We start from the raw sequence: 24845 nt of genomic DNA on the forward strand, positions 1-24845 counted from the left end.
AGCAAGTGCAAGTGCAGCTGTAACATTAACATGCAACCAGCAACAACAACAACAACAACAACATAAAAAACTGCTGAGATGCAGATGCATTTAACGTCATTGTTGTTGTTGTTGCTGTTGTTCTTGTTGTTGTTACTGCCAGGCAGCAGGTGAATTGCACGATTTTCAATGCAAAAGTCAAGAGCGCCAACGGAAAAAAGTCGTTAGCCAAGTTTTCAGCATAGCCCAGTCAGTTGTAACTATTTTGCCGTTGTTGTTGTTGCATTTATGGCTAGAACTATAGCAGTGGCAGCAACTGTGGCAACTCAACTGGCTGCAACATTGAGCAAAACCTAAACCAAACCTAAGCCGGCTGCATTTTGAGTTGAGTGTTTGGTAGCAGCTTCCTTTTGGCAGTTGCTTGACGTTGTCTTACCTTGCCACTTCTTGGCTAGCTGGCTATCTGGCTAGCTGGATGGCTTGATAGCTGGTCTAGCCCCTAGCTGGCTCTACCCTTATCCTCACTGCATCTGCATAGAGCAGGATAGATCTGCATGCCAGCCGGAGACTCTGAGACAGCTGTTTCCGTCTGTTTGTAAAATGTTTGGTATACTCGCAGTCGCCAATGATTGGCAAGCGATTGCCAACTTGGCCAAGACATTGATGTTCAGACTCGTTCATTTTGCTGGCATTAAATGTCTGTGCAATTGTGGCTAGCAGCTAATTACGCTGCATTTACTTAACTTACCACACACGCGTTGTGTGTGGCCAACAGCAATAGCAATGTTTTTAAGCCAAGTCAGCAAATTTTGCATTTTCATTTAATTTATTAAATGTATTTAATGTTCACACATTTGTCACGTTGTTATTATTTTTTTTTTTCCTTAGTTTGTTTATGATGCATTGCACATTTTTGTTGTCTCTTTCTCACTCTCACTCTCCCTTTCTCTACCTCTTTTTATCTGTTATCTTTGCCCAATTGGTAAACAGTTTGGTTAGGAGTTCGAGTTCCCATTATCTATTTGGACTGGCGAAAAACAGCTGCCAAGCATTTGACGAACTGAAACACGATCAGCAAATTCTATTTACACAATTTGTTTCTACTTACATAAATAGGTATATATAGTTTGTATATATATATTATAAAATAACCTATAAGCACTTTTAATGCGTTGCACGTTCCTAAATGAAGTGACATCAACTTTGTTTTGTTTTCGTTTGATTTCGGTAAATAAACACCAAAATTTATGAACACTGCATGTATTTTTATATATACTTAAACAAATTACATGGAAAACTTATTAATAACATTCGCTTTGAGTCACTTTCAATGGTTTATGTGGTTTCGGTGTGTTATTGTTTCTTTTTGGTTTAACTGCGACTTGGGATTTAAAAAATACAAAAATAAAGCAAAAAATTGAACCACAAATTTGGATAAGAATGCAAATGAGGGGAGGGGGGTCCCCCTTAAAATATATTAGTAAATAAAATCCATAGAGGAATAGCTTGAGAAGGAAATTTCTAAGAATTTTGCAGCAAGAGTTAATGATGTGGCATAGATAACACCCTTTAAAAATATTTATCAGGGTATGCTAGTGTTGTGTTTTTTTGAGTAAATGTGGAAAAAAGTTGAGAAATATGTAAGAGCTTGTTAGTAGTATATCAGATTTAAGCTATTGTTAAATTCTTAACTTTCCAAAATATATATTTTCAAATACAAAGGTCAATTAAGAAACAAGATATAATATTTTTATATTATATATAATATATTTACATCAGTAAAGTTTTTCGATTTACAGGGTATCTACTCGGTGACTCTAATGCGCCTGTGTAATTTGTAACTATAACTTCATATTGTTTGCTTCTAATTCAAAATAATATGCCTGTGGGTAGCAATAAAATAACTATAGAGAAATCATTATATTTACGACATATTGTAAATATGCGAATGTAATGATTGAGCTTTTTGTGCCCGCGCTTTTATCAGTGCAAGTTTTGTGGAAATATAATAAATAAATATATATATAAAATATTTGTGGCTAGTATATAAATACAAGTATATACTACATGTAATTACAATAAAAATTTAATTGCGATAATTTGAACTGTGCGCGTCAAAGAGTCGAACGATAGTGCGATCGCTCTAGCTGCAGCTGCATAGATTTTCATATAAAATACATACATATGCAACTACTATAATGTACATAAATTATATAAATAAAAATACTTTATATAAACGCAAGCACAAGTTCGTCTGTGAAAATTTCAGCAACAAAAATAAAATCAATTTTTTCGCTTGATAAGAAAGCGCAAAAAATATTTCCGCTTTGGGCGTTTTCTCATTTCATTTCATTTCATTTATTTTAAATCGCAATATACATAAGAAATCATATATATGATGAATGTATATACTGAATGTATATATATATTTGGTATTTTTTTGTTCAATAATTTGTTGCTTAATTTTGTGTTGTTGTTGAGATTTCACAAGTTGCCGCCGTATCAGCGAGGCAAACTCGGAGAGTGGCCTCCTCTGTTGTGTTGTCAGCTTCGTGATTTTTTTTTAAATATTTTTTTTTCGCAATTTGGGTCAGAATTGGCTGCGTCAGGCCACCTGATAAGGAACTCACACATCGCCACAAACAGATATACTCATATACGATTATGTACGTGTAGTAAGTGCAAACAGATTGCGAATTATTGTGAATTAAAAACTATAACTATCTTTTGCTGATGTGCTGGCATTTAGTGTCGAGCCGATCACTTTAAGATAAGCTCATTTATATCGAGTTGCAGTTTTGACAACGGCAACTTCCGCTGTGACAACTGATAGCGATTGCTAGCGAAAAGGTGTTGGCTTTGAATGAATTGTATAATTGTATAACTTACAGTTATCTCAGCGAGTAAATAATTCATAGTTGTCCATTTGTATCTGTATTTATAGATGCAATTGTATCTGTATCTGTATCTATAGCTCTAGCTGTGTGTCAACGCACTTTGCACTTGCTTAAACTTGTGTCCTTAAGCTTGTGTATCTTTTTTCTTTATATGCAATTTACATCGATCATTCGCACAGTATGTGTGTGTATGTGTATCTGATAGGCTGTCGCATTGTTTGCCTTTGTTTACATATTTCGCCTTTGTTGTTGGCATTGAAGGACAATGTCAATGAGGCATTGCTAAAATTCGCAATTTCTCATACTATATTATTGATAAGCGTTCGTAGAACTTGGCCAAAAAGTGAAATGTAAGGAGTTGCGCAAGGTTATTGGTATTACAGTAAATTACAATTGCCAAATAAGTGGATGAGGGGACATAAAAGTGCTGTCATCAGAAACGTAAAATCGATTAAAAAGATGATACAAAAAATGCAATTATATAATTCGACACAAAAAGAAAGCAGAATAAAATTTGACAGAAAAAGAAAGCAGAATAAAATTAATTGGCTGTATTGAATCAATAAAGGAAATTTAAATTGAGCATAAAAACTTATGTCTTAATTTCTTTTTAAAATTGCCCTAACTTTCAGATAAATAACAACATACAGAAGGGCTTTATATTGAGAGAACCTATGTAAATAAAATATTTAATCCTTACATGCGCTGAAAGCTCAGATATTTGGAAATTTTGTACTTCATAATGAAGGTCGAACAGTTTTTTTAAAATTCACTCATTTAATAATAGATTGAATTCTCTCTGAATTTCAGATAATTTGTCTTAAAGCTGCGAATTGCACTATGACTTTGTTAAAAAAATGTAGTCAGCAATTTTTTAAGTTGATTGCTTAATTAATTAGCGAATGATTTATCTGTATAATATATAAGTATGTTAAATTATCTTATAGCCAACAGATACGTACATAATTCATAGCTGCTGATGTGCATAGCATCACATATATTTCGCTTAAATTACTTTTGCCCAAAAGCCAAATTGATGATGTGATGCTGCTGTTGCTGCGTCGATGTTGCTGCTGCTGCTGCTGCTTCTCACGTTGACTGCGCAGTCGATGTAAGCAACAAAAACAACAACAACAATGAAATAAGTGAAGCAGCGTAAAAGCAACAACAACAATTTACGTGGCACGGAACTCAACTCCGAGTTGTTGGAGTTGTTTGGGGCGTTCTGCTGTAATTGTGTCTCGGTTGTTGCCGCTGCTGCTGCTGCTGCTGTGATGCTGTTGTTGTTGCGGCTGTGCAGCGCATACAGCACAAAAAAATATATATATAAATGTATATTTATATATAATATTTTTTTTGTATGTTGTGCCTATATACAATAAAAATTCTTCTCTTTTTTTTCGGTGCGCGCACAAAAGGCAAAATGCAGGCAATTATTGTTGTTGCAGCTGTTGTTGTTGCTGTTGCAGATTTTTTTGTTGATGCTATGTATTTTTTTTTTTGGGCTGATGGTTGGTTGGTATTTTCCTTCTTTTTTATTTTTGATGTTTTATGTGGCGCACAAAGTAAATAATATGCAACGTGAAAATGAAACGGTTTTCAGATTTTCCTTTTTTTCAGCTCGCTTTGTTGTTGTTGTTGTTGTGGTTGTTGTTAATTTTGCGTTTATATCTCTTATGTTCAATTTACAGACAGGCAGCAATTGTGTGATTTATTGTTGTTGTTGTTGTCGCAGTTGTATTTGTTGTATATTTTGACAGTTGCCCGTTGTTATTATTATTGTTTGTTGTGTGTGTATTAATTATTATAATTATATGTTGTTGTTGTTGTTGTATTTTTATTTGGTGATATGTTTTATTATAACTTTTTATTTTAATGCAGCATTCAAAATAATTCAAAAGTAACTGCTACTTTTTTAATTATTTTCGCTAGTTCTTTTTTTGTTTGTTTGTATATTTGTTATTTTTGTTGTTGTTAGTTTAACGTTTATTTTAATGGATTGCACTTTTATTTATTTTGTTTTTTTTGTTTGTTTTGTTTTTAACTCAACATAAATTTAATAACAAAAATATTGTTGCTGTTGCTGTTGTGTTTGTTGTTGTTGTTTATTATCTAAAATGGTAAATAAAAACGATGAGCAATTTTGCCACGTTGGAAAACGTGTGAAAATCGCGTATTTAAATGAGCGATCATAATGATTGCACAAATTTGTATCTTTAAGATAAATTTAATCAATTTTTGTACTTTTAAAAAATGCCAGTAAATTTACGTTGTTTTCTTTCATTTCTTTTTTATATCTATTCTTCTTCACTTCAGTTGCATATTTTGACTCTTCGCTCACGTTTAGCAGCAACGCAGATTTTTTTTCAATGAACCTCTGATAAGATTTGGCGCCGCTTAACAGTTTTTTTGTGCTATTCTTTTCTTTTTTTTATTCCAGCTTTTTATCAAATTTACTTAACGGTACTGCTCAAAAAAAAAAAAAAAGCAAGTGGAAATAAAGCAGAAAACTCAACTGAAATACCAAATGAAATTAGCAAGCTGCACAACTATGGAGCAAGGGGGGAAACAAAGGGTGAGCGGGTGTCATATAAAAGTTGAGGGCAGCGAAAAATTGTAGAAAAATATTCACCAGCTAAGTTGCAGCTGGCAAAAAACAACAAAAACAACTGAAAGCCATTGTAAATAGTAATTTAAGTTTTGGGCAAAAAGGATGTGCCAAAAAAACAAAAAAAAAAATGAAGTAAAGAACAGAACAGTAAGAGAGAAAAAGGGGAGAGACTGAGAGAAAATGCTAACGAACGGAAGGTAAGCCAAGGAAATGCGAAAATCAAATGCTGCGCTGCAATTCAGTTTTTCGCCGTCAGGTTGCTCAGCTGCAGCATCAACATGGGCTAAGCATTTTCCCAGCTATTTTCCAATTGCTGCGCAGCTGCAGCGCATGGCCAATTCGCTGTTGGCCGCACAAGCATAGCCAACAATTTTCGTTTCTTTTTCGTTATTTGCCATTTTTTGCTTTTTTGGCTATTTAATTTGCCATTTTTTTCTAGCATATATCTGAGAGTTTCCTTCATTTTTTTTTTCTTGATTTTTTTTGTATTATTTTTTTGGGTTCTCGTTCATTATGCTATGCTTCAAGCCCCGACGGCAAAGTAAATGCCTGAGCACCCTGAGAGACCTGGCCATTGTCATGCTGGGGCAGCAGTTGGTAATGGTTTGGGGCAGCTCCTGGTTAAGTTGGTAGTAGAGTCTCGTCTGTCTGACGAAAATTGAAACTGACAAAAATTTGTTACATTTTGCCTGCACATAAAGTTCGCCCTCCCCCTCGCCTCCCCCCCGCCTCCTCAAACCCACCCAACCACAGTTTATTACAGTACTCTTCACATCAACTTCTACTTCTATTTAGTTTTTTTTTTGTTCCTCTCATTTTATTTTTTTGACTGCTTTTGTTTGTTTTGTTTTACTGCTGCTGAAGTTTGCTACAGTTCATTTGTATGCTGAAGTACATTTTTTCATCTTTCTTTAATATTTTCTATTTTCAACTTTTTTTCTATATTTTTTTTCTTCATTTTAAGTAAATTTGGCACGACAAATGAATTTTTTGCGCTCTGCGTTTCTTTGGAACGTAACAAAAGTGCAATGAAAAGTGCAAAATGTTGCGATATCGAATATGAGATGTGGTGCGTGATGCATTCGATTGGCAATGAAACTATCAACTATACATATATAGTTTATGTTTAATTTGTATATAGTGTTTTTTGTGTTTGCACGTCTCGGATTATTCATTTAATTTGCACAATTTCTTTCGAAATATTTCAATTGATTTTTATTTTGAAATTCACAATTCTTTTGTTTGGCATGTGCTGTGCATTTGTCACATTTGTTTCAATTGAAATTGATATTAATTATACAATATTATTAACAATAAATTGTAGGCACATGCACACGCACACATGCACAGACTCACACACAGCGGCACACGCACACACGCGGGGCAGTGCAACTATTCAACCAAAAGACCGAAATAAAAATGCATTCTATAAAAATTTTGCGAGTGCGCGAAAAAAGTTTTCCGCGTTTTGCATGCCAGCGACAACGGCGACGGCGACTGCGACGGTGACGGTGACGGTGACTGCATTGACGACTGCGACGGCGACTGCAGCAGCCAGCGACCGCAGTGCACACACATACACACACACAAACACACACACACACACGCACATACAAAAGCTCAAGCAGCGACTGCAGCTTCGTTATTGTTGCTATTATTGTTATTATTGTCGTTGGTATTGTTGTTCTTATTGTTGTTGTCGGTTTTCAGTCAAGAACAGCCGAAAATATCAAACAACGCGCGCGGGCGACGACTTCATGGAAAAGCCAAGTGCGTGCATTGCCCAAAGGGCAAACGTTGCGTATACGCAATGTGTCACAGCTGCTGCTGTTATTGTTGAGACATTACAATATTGTAACTAACACTGCACACACTTTCATAACACATACATCTAAATGAATTCATTGCAACTGTTTTCTTTTATTTTATTTTAGTTTATTTATTTATTTTTTTTTAATTTTAATTTTCTATTTTCCATTTTTGACACTTTTTTTGTAAGTAGTTGTTATGGAATTTTGGATTGGATTGCGACTGATTAGAATGGAAATGGGGAATGCGCTTAATGCTTTACGATTGATATACGCGATCGTCGGACGCTACACCTCGGAACGACTCGGGCCGCGTCCGAAAATGCGTTCCGTTGCATATCGGATGCGTTGTGTTTATGCGACTGCCGAAGCCGACTGCGAAATTATATCACAACAACACGAAGACAGCGCTGACGACGACAGCGACGTCAAAATTGCATACAAGCGCATTCATGCTTGCAAAACAAAAAAAACAACATAGCAAAAAGAAACCCACAACTAGAATGCTGAGCGCAGCAGCAAGAGAGCCTGACAGCCTGAGAGAGAGAGAGAGCGTGAGCGTGAGCGTGAGTCGGAGTCGGAGTGTATGTGTGTGAGAGAGGAGCTCGTTGAGTCATTGAGTGGCAAAGGCGCGCAAACGCGAGAACTTTAGGAGTAACAGTAACGGGGTAAAGCCGCACACACACAAACACACACACACAGGGACATCAAGCCGAGTGAGCAAGAGAGAGTGAGAGTGAGAGAGAGAGAGAGCGCGCGAGTGCGAGAACAAACAGCGAGTGCAAGAGCGCGCTCGAGAGAGCAAATTCAAGTGCAATGTAATGCAATTCTCACCAACTGCAGGCAACTAGCTGCGACGCACGACGGCGACTGCGACGCCAGCGCGCGTTGATAAAAAGCCAGCGAACTGCGCGCAGCGCTGCCAAAATAGCCGGTGTCGGAGTCAGTTGAGTAGTTATATAGTTATAGTTGTAGTTGTTGTTGGACAGTCCCAAGTTGCTCAGCTGTCTCTTGATATTGTTGACAATTGACTATAAGAAATGTAGCTTACAATTAACACACACACACACACTTAGAACAACAACAAAGAAGTCACTCAAATTTGTTGGCCTTTCGCTCACAGAGCAAACGACACACAGTCACAGACACGGACACAGATGTAAGCTGAGGCTAGAACAATGCAGGCACACAGATAGAGAGACTCGGCAACAACAAACACAACATCTCAAATTTACTATTCACCACATTTTTTGTTGTTTTGTGTGCTGTCGCTTTTTTATTTCGCACACGCACACATCTGCTTGATAAGCAGCCACACACACATGCAAAGTTGTAAAAAAAATGCATTGCAGCTGCTGCGCTGCCGCGTCGCTGTCATGGCAATTAGCTGAACTTATTTTTTTTGGGGAGTGGGTAAGCGTGGGGTAAAGGGCAAAGGGGGCAGAGAGGGCGCTTTGAAGCTTTGCCTTGCAGGCATGCGGGTCTTTTTTTATGGTAATACATGTAAATATATTTAAATTTATGTACATATGTATAATTAGTATAAGTGCTCGCAATAAAATGTAAGTATGTACATTTTTTAGAGGGGAACACTCTTTCTCTATACTTAATCAGCCCTTAACCAGTGTCGTATAAAATACATTTTTAAAGTTATACACATTCATATTGTAAATATAAATACTTGTGTTTTTGCAACTCACATGAATTACGCTCAAAAATTAACCAACAACAATAACAACAACAACAACAATGAAACCCGCTCACTCATACAATAATAATCACTAGCTGAGAATTCACCATTGCTGCTTAACCTGCTCTCTGGCAAAGCACAAGAATTGCATTTCCTGCTCATTAATGACGCGTCGCCGCCGTGTGGTGAGTTTTTCCCCTTTTTCCCCATGCACTCAGTTAGCCACTTACTTACTCAATTCGCCTCAAGCACTCAGAACTTGACTCAAACTCGAGCTGCTCACTCGCTCGCTCGCTCGCTCGCTCGCTCGCACGCTCAGGCAGCAACAAATGCAACATGTAAATGAGCTTGAGTGTTGCTTTTGTTGCTTGTTTTTCGGTTTGTCTGTTGTGGGTCGCCTTGCTTTTTTGTAGTATTGAACTTTGGGTTCGCCTTGTGGCTTGGCAAGTGCTAAATAGTAAACGAATACTAAAACTACAACTACAACTGCAGTTGCTAATTGTGGATGAGCGCCTAAATGCGCAGTTGACTTTGTCAAAATGAAAAACAAAGAAGAAGCAGAAGAAGAAGAAGAAACGTGCAGCTTAATTGCACTCGAATGGCGAGTGACTAATGCTGAATGATAAAGAGATATTTGAATTAAGCTGCCAAATCATTGCACACTTTTAATTTCACTTGTGCATGTGATGACAACAATAACAACTGCAACTGCAACTACAACTAAAAACTATAATAACAGTAAGCGTAACAACAACAACAACAACAATGCTATGTCATGTACTATGTACGGCGTTGGCGGCAGTTAAACGACAACGACCTGACTGACGCACGTTCAAGGTATTATCTCATAAATGCACACACACACTCATACACACATGCACACACATACACACACGCATGCATGCATGCTCATATGGAGAGCCCTTGCTTGCCGCTAAAACAATAACAACAACTGAAACAATAACAACGCGAGCGCAACAGTTGCATCTGAGCAGAGAGGAGAAAGAAGAGAGAAGAGAGCGCAGTTGCCGTTACCGTTACCCTTCGAGCTGAGTTGTCGAAGCTCAGATTCAGATTTGCGACTTTTCGTTCATTGATTTATCGTAATTTTGTCTGTACATATGTGTATTTATTGCATTCGCAAAGATCACGCCCGACTTAAACATACCCTGTAATCTGTGTGAAATGTATCTATAAATCTAAGATCGACTCGACTATTGCTGCTTGATCAAGAAGTAGTACATGTACAGTGAAATTAATTTAACCTAGGCATAACCCCTTTGCTTTATATTTTTTTAAAGGGTATACAAAGTAACTAATGTTGTACAGATAAAACTCAACTGTTGATACTTATTAGAATTATGAGTTACCATGCATACAACCGCTTTAGCCAAATTAAAGTTACACGGTATACGAGTATTTATCATTCTTTATATATGTATGTATTTTTTTCTAAAAGATATTACTGACGAAAATAATATAAATAAAAATAAAAATATAAATAAAAGATCTACCAAAATATTTTATTTTTGCTTATTATGTGAAACACTTAGTTGTCTAAATGTAAGTTTATAATAATGTTAGATAAGTTTATAAGCAAACCTCTTTCCCATTTAATAATGACAGGGTATTAAAGTATTTAAAGTAATGACTCAAGCATAGATAAAACCAAGCATTGCTTTGCAAACTAAAGAATCTTTGATTGAAATAAGCTTTGACTTTATTTTTGGTTGTCTTATTAGAATTAAGTGTGCTGAAAACCTGGGAATAACAACGGAACCTATTCTGGAACCGTTAACAGAAACTAACCGTTTTATTTTTAGAACCGGATCTGAGACCGTAACCGAAATAAATACCGAATACCGAATCGTTTATACCGGTATGGTTAAAGAGTTGACCAACTTCAAACTGTCATAACTTGATTAAAACAGATTTGATTTTCAAGCGGAATGTCATTATGATCATGATTTGGCCTCTAAATTCATTCTGCATTTAAGTTTTGTTCATTTAGAAAATTTAATTATTTTTGACCAAGATTCGATTTCGATCCTAAGGGTCCCCCCTTTGAAATTTTGAAAATTCAAAATTTTAAATCTCAAGTTTTCACTTTTAATGAACTCCTGATATCGTAATTAGTATAAAACAACACTTTAAACTGGATTCTAAGACCTTTCATTTTTTTGTAAAAAATCATGTGAAATTGAACAAAAATTTGGACTTGTAAAGTGGCTTAATCCGCAGTCTGACCAACTTCAACCTGTCATAGCTTGGTCAAAACTGAACCGATTTTTAAGCGGAATGTCATTATGATCATGATTTGGCCTCTTAATTCATTCTGCATTTCAATTTTGTTCATTTAGGAAATTTAATTATTTTTGACCAAGACTGGATTACGATGCTAAGGGTCCCCCCTTTGAAATTTCGAAAATTTAAAATTTTAAATCTCAAGTTTTCACTTTTAATGAACTCCTGATATCATTATTAGTATAAAACAACACTTCAAACTTGATTCTAAGACCTTTCATTGTTTTGTAAAAAATCATGTGAAATTGAACAAAAATTTGGACTTGTAAAGTGGCTAAGTCCGCAGTCTGGCCAACTTCAAACTGTCATAATTTGATCAAAACTGAACCGATTTTCAAACGGAATGTCATTATGATCATGATTTGGCCTCTTAAATCATTCTGCATTTAAATTTTGTTCATTTAGAAAATTTAATTATTTTTGACCAAGATTCGATTTCGATCCTAAGGGTCCCCCCTTTGAAATTTCGAAAATTCAAAATTTTAAATCTCAAGTTTTCACTTTTAATGAACTCCTGATATCGTAATTAGTATAAAACAACACTTTAAACTTGATTCTGAGACCTTTCATATTTTTGTAAAAAATCATGTGAAATTTAACAAAAATTTGGACTTGTAAAGTGGCCAAGTCCGCAGTTTGACCAACTTAAAACTGTCATAACTTGATCAAAACTGAACCGATTTTCAAACGGAATGTCATTATGATCATGATATGGCCTCTTAATTCATTCTGCATTTAAATTTTGTTCATTTAGAAAATTTAATTATTTTGACCAAGATTCGATTTCGATCCTAAGGGTCCCCCCTTTGAAATTTCGAAAATTCAAAATTTTAAATCTCAAGTTTTCACTTTTAATGAACTCCTGATATCGTAATTAGTATAAAACAACACTTTAAACTTGATTCTGAGACCTTTCATATTTTTGTAAAAAATCATGTGAAATTTAACAAAAATTTGGACTTGTAAAGTGGCCAAGTCCGCAGTTTGACCAACTTAAAACTGTCATAACTTGATCAAAACTGAACCGATTTTCAAACGGAATGTCATTATGATCATGATATGGCCTCTTAATTCATTCTGCATTTAAATTTTGTTCATTTAGAAAATTTAATTATTTTTGACCAAGATTCGATTTCGATCCTAAGGGTCCCCCCTTTGAAATTTCGAAAATTCAAAATTTTAAATCTCAAGTTTTCACTTTTAATGAACTCCTGATATCGTAATTAGTATAAAACAACACTTTATACTTGATTCTGAGACCTTTCATTTTTTTGTAAAAAATCATGTGAAATTATACAAAAATTTGGACTTGTAAAGTGGCTTAATCCGCAGTCTGACCAACTTCAAACTGTCATAACTTGGTCAAAACTGAACCGATTTTTAAGCGGAATGTAATTTTGATAATAGTTTGGCCTCTTAATTCATTCTGCATTTAAATATTTGATTCGTTAAAAAATTTTATTTTCCCTATTTATTTTGATGTCAAATTTTTGGTATAAAACGACATTTGTGTTTGAAAATTGATTTGTTGTACCGTTAAGTATATTTTTTCGGTTTTATTCCCTGCTTAAAACTATTACAAAAAAATTACATAAAAAAAATATATCGAACTGTATTTGACAACAGCTAACAGCTAGCGTAGATTTTTAATTTGACTAAAGTTTTTTTGTCTGAACTTATATGGATTGGTTTAGTATTTAAATCTTAAAGTGCTGTTATCATATCAGTTATCAAGTTGCACAAATTCAAATCCATCCATTAACACACAACACACACACACACTCACGCACATACAAATACAAGTATTAATTATCAAATAGGCGGACACGTAGTTAACTCATCGGTTCTCTTATCTTCGCTTTCATTTGTTTATACCAGCGGTGGGCACGAAATTTGCAATCGGGAGCACTACAACAACATCTACAACAAACACAACTTCTGAAGTCATAAATCAAAGCAAAATGAACACTTTTATGACTCTCTGCGTCGCGACGAAAATCTGTGTGGTTGTTGTTGGTTTTGACAAACCAAAACAATTATACACTAAAAGAAGTTCTAATTAATTTTATTTGCAAGTCGAACGCTTATTATGTGGTAAAAATCAAAACGCATCAAAACGCATCAAAACCAACTCAACTTTTTCACACAGTGTACAAGACGCTGCTGAAGTCATACTTTATACAACAACAACAATAACAACAATCGTAACAACAAGAACAGCATAGGTGACAACGCATTTTACATTGCCACACAAAAAAGTTATTGAGACACATTTGATTTGCACAACATCTTTATTTTATTGAATCGATTTTCGAAATCAATTTTTGCTTCTGTGTCTTGTTCTTCTTCTTCATCTGACTGATAAGCGTTTAATCAATTTTGCTTGATTTCTTATTATTTACTCATTTATGGAATGGCATTATTGCATTCATGTATATAAGATTTATTTATACGTATATTTATATATATTGCTCTCGCATTGGATTTTCATATTGCAATTTGTGGAATGCTTTTTATCGCTGTTTTAGTCGCAAGCTAAACTAATGCAATTTGATATGATTCATATTTTGGGCTGTTGCAAGCCATATTTATATATATGCATATATGCATGGAATTATAACAAGTTGTGTGCAATTGCGATTAAAGTACAGAAATGTGAAATTAGTGAGTTGGCAAATGTTAGCAAAGTATTTTAGATATTGTGCTATCATAACATTTACAATGCACACATACAAACTGACAATGGAGGAAAGCTTAATCTGAACGCAATAAATCTTGCTTAATATCTTGTTGAAAAACAAATACAATTTGATTTGTATTATTATTTCCAACTTTATTAAGAAACTAAGAAAAGCTATTTCTAGGCACAAATAAAATTTGTTGCTTTGTAATAATATTTATTGCATGACTAACTGTTTTGATTTTTTCAACTCTTCTTTTTATTTACTTATTTAAAGCTCCTCTGTCATTGTGAAATCAATGAAATCAATACGAATTTTATTGTAGCAAATCGGACAATAAAAAAAAATCAAATGACGATCGCATATTGATTGGACTTTCTTCTATACAACTATATATAGAGAATTGTGTGCTAATTATAAATAGATATTATAATTTTTGATTAATTACATATTTAATTTATTTGCATGTGTTGACAAACGATTATACAGATTAATCCAGCTGACAAGCCTCCGCTTAGGCTATATAGCAAGCTTACTTTCATTCAATTCTATGCGATCTCAATCTGATCAATTCGATAATCAGTGTGCGTAACATTTGGCATATCACGTATACGCCGCATAGCACGAATTCATTCTCTTACTGATGCACACATAAATACAGACACAGATACGAATACAGAGAAAGAGACGGAGACAGAGACAGAGTCAAGAGCTGTTTTGACTTTTTGCTTCCGTGTAAATGTCGCGCAACAAGTTAGTGGCAAAGTTAGACGACAGTTAGCCGCCGGCTTTACCGTTGCAGCGCCATTTTGGTCGAAATCTCAAGGCGAACCTGTCTGATTTGAAGCATGTTTATGCTTGTAAGTAATTTCGTTACGTTTGATTAGTGGCCAGCAAATGGCAATTGACTGGAGACAGAGTCAAGTTGAGTCGAGCTGAGTTTAGATTGCGTTTTGATTGCGTTGTTAGCCAGTAACTGGATTTTATTATTATTATTTTTTGTTATTTGTTATTTGTTATTTTTTTTTATTTATTTTTTTCGCATTGTCAACCTTGAAAGCACATGGAAACTGTGTGCACTTTGATTGCCTGTCAGGAGAGTTGGTTGCATTTTGAAATTTATAGCACACGATTAATGCATTAGCTACTTTTCACGCTTCTAATTAAAAATAGAAAAAACATGAAGAATAAAAGAAATAATGGCAATAAAGAGAGACAGGGAGGCAGAGAGTGGGCTAAACAAAAGCCCAAATGAAATGCGAGACAGTCGCGATTTAAATTCATGTCATAGTGCAACGTCTAATGCATTTTCAATGTATTTTTACAAAACTGCGCTGTGCTGCATATTTATCGATTTCGTTGTTCACATTGTGGTTGACAATGTCTCGAAGCTCCTTTTTTTTTGTTGCCAAGATGCTGAAAGTACAGTCTGTAGTGTCCACACAAAGGCAATAGCCAGCAGACACTCCACTTGCCACACTCCAGACAACAGTTTGTCGAAGCAAATGGAGCAACAAACAACACAAAAAGATGCAGTAAAAAAACTATAGGAAATAGTCGAAATTGCCACTTGCTTTTTTATTTTTATTTTTTGGTAGTTAGGCTAAAAAGTATGGACAAAAGCAATATAAACTGGAAATCATTTTGATGCCAGAATCGTTGTGCTAATGGAGTTGTTGCGCTGTATGTAAGTGTATGTGTGTGTGTGTTTGTGTGTGTGTCTGTGCCTTCGATTTCTTTGCCAAGTTTCCACATTTTGGGGCACAATGTCTTCGCTTGCCGCAAACAACAACAAGTTGTCGACAGTTGACAACTGTTGCTGGCCAAACTGTGTGAGAGAGTGGGGCAAGTTAACACACACACACACACACACACACGCACACACACAGACACACATGTACATATGTATGCTGCCACATCGTGGCAAATGTGTTCGTCGAAAATCGCCGAAAGTGCCGCGACGCAGCAGCTGCAACATCAGCTGCAACATCAGCTTCCGCATCCTGTTGCCATCGCTGTTGGCAGCGCCGTCGACGCTGACGTCGCTGCTGCAGTTGGCGTCGCGTTGTTAGAATGTGTGAATTCACAAGTCTTTGCATACTTTTATGCGTCGCCATTGCCACTTGTTGGTGTGGGCCATGCTGTGTGTGTGTGTGTGTGTGTGTGTGTGTGTGTGTGTGTGTGTGTGGGTGACTTATGCAACAAGTGCGCTAGTTTCTTGTTATTATTGTTGTTCTTGTTGTTGTTGTATAACGATGTTACAAAGTCAAATACAAACGTCTGCAACGTCGTTGCCAACGTTGTGAACTCTGTGTGGATTGTGGCAGGCAGAGTGGAAAGGGGTATGGAGGAGGGAGGGGGAGACAAGTATCTGATGTGGCTGCTCCTTTGGCACATTGTTGGCTTTTGTTGTTTGCCTCGCGCTCCTGCCTGTTGCCCCGACCTGTGTTGTGTTGTGTTGTGTTGTACATGTGTAGCCCGCTCTGTTGTCTATTTGCAAAAGTTTTCTTCAAAGAATTTCCATATAAGCATAAAATTCTTGTTACACGTTTGCCTTTCAGCTTTTTCAGCTGCCAAAAGATGGAGGCAAATGTGAAGCTATCATGTTGTTTGTTAAGTTTCGGGCTCTTATACTCGTACACAACAGATATATATATATCTATATGAATATATACTATAAATTTTATGAGTGTAAACGTGCAGTTTGTGCAAGTGTTTTGGAATCTGTCAACAGAGCTGTTCGACTTTTTGGCTTTAATAGTTTGCAAAGTGTTGCATTTTTGTTTGGCTTTCGACTACGAGTATAACAGGTAATTGTTGTGTACATTTTGTTTACACTCGCTTTGCACGGCTTTTGCACTTTACCTTCACGAAATTTTGTAAGTTAAAACAAACTCCAAAGAACTTTTCAACTTATGCTCTAAACATAATGAAGTGCAAAACGATTACCACATTTTTGGGGCTATCGATTTTGTTTGACAAATTGTAGTTTAGAATTAAATCAGTTTTCCTTAAATAGTTTTGATACTTTTTAGACTATTAAGGGGATTGTAACTTGATATTCACTTAATATTTATTTCAATTATTTTATATGCTCACCGGTTTTGTAAAGAATAAACAGTATTTAACAAGTATTTGTTTCAAAATTTGCAGCTTCATATAATTATTTAAATTAACATTATTTAATAAATTCTATTCAAAATGGGAAAGTTTTTTTTTAATATCAACTAAAATAATTTTGGATTGCAAATATTAAAAATTAAGTTTTTTTCTGTATTTTTGCTACACTTTATTCCTCCACAAATTGAATGTATTTTTTTTATCAGATAAGAAAGAAATTAAAAATTCAAGGATAACTATTTTTGGTCATTTATTTTTCTAAACCAAAGACTGCAATTGTGTGATGTTAATTTGAGTAAAACTGAACGTGTCATTAAGAATTCTAAGTAAGAAATACAGTTTAATTTATGTCTGTTATCAATGCCATTTATTAACTTAAATTTTTTGTTTCAAAATTAGTTACTGAGGTAGGACCTGTTTTTTTTTTAATTATTTAAAAAAAAAATTTGAAGAACTCTCAGATGAATTTAAAAAGAAATTACGATATGTACCATTCTCAAATTGTTGCACTTTAACCGTAACTAAAAGAAATGACATGAATACATTAAACTGTAAAGATTTAACAAATATAATAAAGGTATATTTTTTGAAATAGACATAAAGTCTAAGACTTTTTGGTTCAAAAAATAAAAAAGTTTATTCGGAGTCAAATATTAGCAATACTTTAAGTTGTTTAAAAATTTAAAAGGACTTACAACTTTTTTAAAATTAATTAACACTTGAAATTATTTAAAAATGTAAAAAAATTGTCGTCTTTTGAAAAAGAATTGTTATAAAATGTGTAACAATTTTTCGTGAATTTTAAGTAATGCGGCAAAATACTAAAAACATTTGAATTTGCAATTAAAATACTTTCCGAAAAGTTATCACTCACCATCTAGGCCATCTATTGAATGTGTTTATTCAATTGAAATGCAGTCGAAATTCGGTATATCAAGAACTGAATTCAATTAAGCGTTGACAACGCTCGTAAGAAAAGATTCAAGTTCAACATATGCGAGGCACAAGCAAATTATCTTGAAGTTTTTACTCGTATCTTGGCTTGTTTATAGGTATGTAAATGGCCGTGTGTGATTGCTTTAATTAAATGCATACACATAAATTATCAGAGTGCAGCTGTGACAAGGTCTTTAATTAAATTTTCACACACACATAATCACATACACCCACACACACACACACACGCACACACACAACCGGAAGTGTTGCGCTGAAAAGCGCACAACACTTTTGTGGAGCGTGCGGCACTTGAAACGGAACGCGACACGGCGAAAGTCAAACGTCAATCGTCAAACGAGAAACGAGAAACGTGCAACAGTTGGCGCCAATTGTTGCTTCAATCAACACACACTTGAATCAGAGAATGCCACAATGGATGCCACAACTGGCAGCATCCAGCAACTGGAGGGGCTCTGGCCACAAAATGTTGAATGATTTGATTCAGTTCATGCCACAATTGCTGCCACTTTGGTTGCCCATTGAAAATTTACACAATTAACTGGCAAACTGGCAAACTGGCAAACTGGCAAACTGACGTGGCAAAAGAACAAGTGTCAGTTTTATTTTCATTTATTTTTGGCTTCTGTCTATATTTTTTTTTTGGCTTGTTGCTGCTGCTGCTGCTGCTGGTGCCGAAAACTAGTTGTCGTCCTGTTGGTGGCTGTTGCCAAACTCACTTGTTGCACAATGCGCACCAAACGCCGCAGCACGAAAAATAGTTGTGCAGTCGCTGCTGACGCTGCCGTCGGCGCCAGCATCGCAGCCAACAAAACTACTACAAGCAACTACTGCAAATTCGACAAAAATGTCAGGAGACACCCACCAAACTATAAGGCTACCCGCCCCCGCCTCGCCACCGCCCCCATTCCCCGCTTTCCCGCTTCCCGCTTCCGTCACGTCCAAGCAGAGCACAGCCAACCAACCGAGTGCAGCCAAATGTTGCTGCAAAACTCAAACCCAGTCAAATGCCTTGCTCACACACACACACACACACAAACAGAGCTACACACCCACACACACACACATGCAAGGGGTTAGTTACCCTACCCCCGCCCACCCTGCTCCGATCGTCGTCTATTCGTTTCCCTTGCAGCAAAAACTACCAAAAGCGCACGACGCCAACAACGACGTCAACGAAGCGACGAAACTTTTTTCGAGCACACGAAACTTTTTCAGCACAAAATAAAATGCAGCAGTCGACGCTGGCAGCGACAGCGACAACGACTGCGACGTTAACGACGAAGTCAAAACCCAAACACCCACCCACCCACCACCCAGATGCCATTCCTTCCCCCATCCCCTAACCTCTGCCATGGCACCCCAAACCTCAAAAACCTCCCAACGTACAACGTGCTTCATTTTTTTTTAATGTTCTTCTTTTCTTTTGCTCTATTTTTCTTTTTCCATTTTACTTTTTGCTCCATTTTGTTTTTGTGTGTTTTGCTGTTTGCTTATACTCACCACCCACCTACACACACACACACACACACTTGCCCTCTCCCTATGCACACGCACATAATGTGAAATTTTTTTTTTTTATATATAAATTTCTTCTTTCTTTTTTTTTTGTTTTTTTGCACTGCATTTTGCCCAATGTTCTTAGCGCCATATTGCTCGATCCTTGTCGTCGGCTGACTGCCCGAAAACCACCCAAATGGACACCCACTTTTAGCATCCACAGTCAGCGCGTTAACTTTGTGCTTTTTCGTGCTTCCGCTTCATTTTTTCTATACACGCAAAAAAATCAGTGGAGGGAAATGCAACAAATATACGCAAGAAATGTTGGCAACAGCAGCGTGGGAGGGAGGGGGGTAGCGTCTTGTGTGCGTCAGCCTCGTTTGTTGGCTTCCTGCGGAGCACATTGTTCTGGCTCTTACCTTGGGCTCTGACCAGCGCACAAAACCACAGCAAGGCACAGTTAACCACAGTAGACCACCCAATGCCAGGCTGACTTTCTGGCCAAGCTTAGCCTGCTCTGGGTCTGGGTATGACCAGCCGGCCACAGCATCCTGCTCAGTCCACATGCACATCGAATATGCACAAAAGGAGCAACAAAAAATGCCAAACGATATATAGAAAAAGAAGAAGCTAGAATAAGAAAGAAGAGAGCAACAAAAAAAAAAAAAAAAGGCCAAAGGCAGCCAACCAAAAAATCTATTTTCCAATTTCTGTGCACGAAACTAACCCGGCAGCAGCAAATTCAGCCTGGCCTTATCCTCAACCACTCACCCACTCACTCACTCATTCACTCACTCATTCACTCACCCACTTGTGGCGCTTCCACACACATACAGATGCATGCATAAATGTGTGTGTATAAACCAATACACAGATACACTTAAACTAAGGAGCGCATGAATTTGGTTGCGTCCTTGCTGCTGTTGCACACGAAGAACGTTTGTGGCAGCAACGGCAGCGGCAGCGGCAACGTCTACGTTTCCTTCGTCGTCTCTCAGCGTCGTCGTGGCCACAAACAACAACAACAACAACAACAAGAAAAGCGGCGCGAAATACTCGCAGAGTGGAAGCGTAGAACTCGTAAAAATGTAACCTAAAAACCGCCAGAAAAAATGCTACGCAACAACAACAACACCAAGAACAACAACAGCAACAAGGCAACTGCAAAAGGAAAATAAAAGAAAAATAGAAAAGAACACTGCGACTGGCTGGAAAGTTGGGAGGAGTACCTATTGCGTAGTCCATAAAATCCTGTGTAGGATTTGGTGCAAACCGAGTGCAGGGCGGTACGTGGGAGAGGGGAGGGGGAGCGTATGGGAAGGTGTGGTGGTGCGGCACTGTGGTTTGAATTGCCCGCCCACGCACACAGCTGTTGGCTGGCGTTGAGGCGCCTCAACGCTTGTTGCATCCAGCCAACCTTCCATCCTTTGCAGGCACAGCGCATAAAAATGCCTTCTTACAACGACAACAAAAATGTGAGGCGAGCAGGAGAACGAGAAAGTTCTGATATCCTCCCTTCTCTCCCTTCTTCACTTGTTGTTGTTGTTGTTATTGTTATTGCTGTAATCGAAAGATGCGTTCGCAGTGCGCCCAATATACGAATACTAGAGACGCCGCACTAACTACAAGTATAAGTATATATATACACACACACACACATATATGTATAAAGTAAACCCAAATGGTGTGGCACGAGTTGCAGTGTGGCCCACAATATTACCCAGCACCTGCTGATTCGCTTTTTCTTCACACACACACACACACACTCACAAACACAAACACACTCACACACACACATACTCTGGCAACAACAATGCTCTGACACTTTCGCTCTACTCTTCAGCAAGCATTTGTTTTCTCCTTCTTTCTACAGTGCCTTAAATGCTCGACATTTTTTGTTTTAATATTCCTAAAGCTATTTTTTTTTTAAATAAATTATTTCCGTATATTTTGCCAATGCCAAAACCATATTAAACATTTTAGCGTACAAACGTATTCATTATATTAAGACCTTTTCAATTTTTTGATATAAATAAGAACTCATGATTTATTTTATTAATTTTATCCCGAAAGAAATCCGCTGATATTCAAAAATTACCTTGCAAGAAAATCAAATTAAGGAACAACATTTTAAAAATCTTAAATATGTGGCATTTGAATGTATTTGTTAAATTACATTTTGTAAATCAACAATATCATATTAAAATTTTTAAAATTTAAACTAATATTTGACTACTTTTTTAATTGATAAAATTTATGTAAAAATTCGATGAATTTTTAAAAGATTTTTTATTTTGCTAAGTTTTGCTGTACATTTTCATAATTTCATCTAAAAAGTAAGCAAATATAAGTATAAACTGCTTTTTAGTAAGCTGAAAACTTTTCTCGATGTCCTTTTTAACTAACTCTAAAAACATGCCAAACAAAGCCTTTATAACTATATCAGTTATAAATAAAAACATTATTCTAACATCCGTTTTTTTTTTATCTTTAAACAAGAAATATTTTTTTTATTTTTTTGAAAAATGATATATTTATTGAAATGAATTAAATTATTCTTAGATTGAATAAAAATACATCAAATACATTTTTCATAATTTTGGTAATTATATAAAATATTCCTCAACCTAAAAATGTTGTTATATTAATTTATTTATTGTCAAGCTAACTATAAGTATACATTTAAATTAACAAATAAATTTAAATATTACTGTATAATGTAAATGTTAATATAAATATTAAAAGTTATAAAAAAAAAATAAATTCCAACACTTATTTTCTGAATCTTTTGTATATTTAAAATAATTATTGTTTAACTGTCAGTGTGCAATTTGACTTGCCGGAAGTTAACAACCAAATTGTTAGCTGTTGTGAATTTGGCCTGTTGAAGCTACAAGTGGTATATCCCATTACAATCAAATGGAACGCCACCACTGATTGAGCCATTGCCAAGAACGGAGCAATAGAGCAACTGAGCAACCCAGTCAGCCGGTTGAACCCACTGATGCAACAGGCAAGCAGCACACACACACACACACATATATATATATATATATGTATATATATAACCTAACCCACTGCATGGCATCTTCTTCGATCTACCAAAAACACGAGAGCATTGGGCGACAAAAAAAAAAAAAAACAGGAAAAAAAAGAAACGACGAAATCGTCGCTCGTTGGAAACTCGACTCTCATTTTGGTGGTGCTGCTAGTGAAGAGCTAGGTCGGGATGAGGATGGCGACAGCGTCGAAAATCGGCCACAAAAACAGCTACGTCGCCAACTACAACAGCAACAACAACGACGAGGACGAGGACGAGAACGAGGACGAGAACGAGGAAGAGGACGATGGCGAGGGCGATGGCGATGGCATTGCTTGCTCCTCGTTGGCTCGTCTTTCGGCGACAGCATTCGGTTGTAGGTGCCTTTTCGGCTTATGGTTGTGGAGGTGTCAGGGCAGCGGAAAGGGGTGAGGGATGAGCGGGGTTTGGGGGTTGGGGGGACCTCAACGCATTCGGCAGTCGTCGTCGTCTGCATTTTTATATTGTGCAATATATTTCGTAGGGACACGTCGTCGTCCTGCTCGTCCTGTTGGCGCTGTGTGCGTGCGTTTAAGTGTGCTTCGTTATCTCGTATAACACTTCGTTTTGGGCACACACACACACACATACAAACACACACACACACTCACACTGAGAGAATAGTGCAGCTAAAAACTTACCCAAACCAAATCCAACCCTAAAGCTGCACCAGCTGAAAGCCAGACAACGATTTTTTGCAGCTTCGTGCGACAACGACGCCGAAACACCACCCAACCACTGACTCAACCACCCAACCAACCACCCGTTGAGTGGCAACAAAAATTGTCGCTGGAAAAATGTGCCAAGGGTTTGGGGTAGATGGAAAGCAGAGAAAAAGCGGAAAGGAGCAAAAGTGGGGGACATTGGAAGCGTTGGCTGGCAGTGCGGGAATGTCAACTAGAAACAAGGACGATAAGCATTATGGAGCGCATTGAGGAAGTAATTGAGTGCACGGAGACACGGATGGCGGGACAAGGACGAGCAAGGACCAAAGCTGCTCGTTGCTCGTCGTCGTGGTAGTTGCCAGAACAAGAAAAAATGTATAGAGAGAAAAAAAAAAATACAACAACAAAAGGCATTTAACATTTTAATGCAGGTGGCACGAGAAAAGTGTGAGATAGAGATGGGACTGGGAGAGGGGTAGAGGGAAATGGAGCCGGCAACGTGCTAAACGTGCTCAAAAACCGAAATGAGAGTGTTTCCACATAGAACGAAGGATAAGGCTGCCCAGCAAGAAATGCAATAAGCAAGAAGTACAAAAAAAAATATGCAATTTATGTTAATTTTTCTTGGTGTTTGCTTTAGCCCTAACGCTGACGTCGGCTGCGACTGCGACTGCGACGGCGACTGCGACGCCGACTGCGACTGCAACGCTGGTATTAGTATCTATAGCTTAAAGTCGGTAAATGTATCTGTAGCTGTTGATGGCGCACCGAGGCATTTTAGTTGTTGTTTTTATTTTTTTTTGAATCCTTGCATATCCTTTCTCATGCCACTTACTATATACATTGGCGAGTGAAACATATGGTAAGCTCTGGGCAGGACTCAACTTATGTTGATTACCACAGGACTAAAGTCAATTTCCATGTCGAACTTTTTAGCCCACACACTTCATTTAACGTTTAACAGCAAATCCGCCCAATACAGGTAGTACGAACATGGTTCAAAGCATATAAAAAAAAAAAAAGGACATTGTTGGAAGATGACGCTGGAAAAATGTTTGACCCAACACAGACACAAGAAATTATTGGGCTTATTGGCTTTACGTCTATATATAGTACATAGTAAGGGGTTTTACTTTTAATTGGATTGTGTGCCCAAGTGCTGCGACATAAGGAGTAAATCGTTTTTGGCCACTCACCCACAATGTGGAGCATATCCTTTGACCATTTCATTAGCTCGCGCTTGATGAGGCGTCGCTCCTGTTGGCATCTGGCAAACGAACAATCCGCCATTATATATATTTCTACATCTATTTGTAAATGTGCTTGCGGAAATGAGTTTTTGTCGCAACTGTACCTGAAAATAATAACAAAAAAAAAGAGAGAGAGAGAGACGAAAAAAAAATTAAATTAATGTGCGATTAATACGAAATTTTCCAATACGAGTCTCTGTTCAAATTGTTTAATTTATAATGCGCCATTTAACGTATCATACATATAACGATTGTGGTTGTTGTTGCTGTGCAGTGGTAGTTGTTGTTGTTTTCATTGCATTTT

The 24845-nt window shown here is 36.8% G+C and overlaps 1 protein-coding gene across 1 annotated transcript in view; it reads right to left on the reverse strand.

Annotated features, from left to right (window-relative positions):
- LOC117789458 (mushroom body large-type Kenyon cell-specific protein 1) overlaps nt 1-24645 on the reverse strand; it is a 54350-nt gene extending 29705 nt beyond the window's left edge. Inside the window, exon 1 of the mRNA XM_034628490.1 lies at nt 24488-24645. Coding sequence (XP_034484381.1) covers nt 24488-24581 — 94 coding nt within the window. The 5' untranslated portion in view covers nt 24582-24645. The remainder of the gene's footprint in view (nt 1-24487) is intronic.
- Between the last annotated feature and the right edge of the window lie 200 nt (nt 24646-24845).

This window comes from Drosophila innubila (genome assembly GCF_004354385.1).
Source record: "Drosophila innubila isolate TH190305 chromosome 3R unlocalized genomic scaffold, UK_Dinn_1.0 2_E_3R, whole genome shotgun sequence".
In the NCBI taxonomy this organism is placed as follows: domain Eukaryota; kingdom Metazoa; phylum Arthropoda; class Insecta; order Diptera; family Drosophilidae; genus Drosophila; species Drosophila innubila.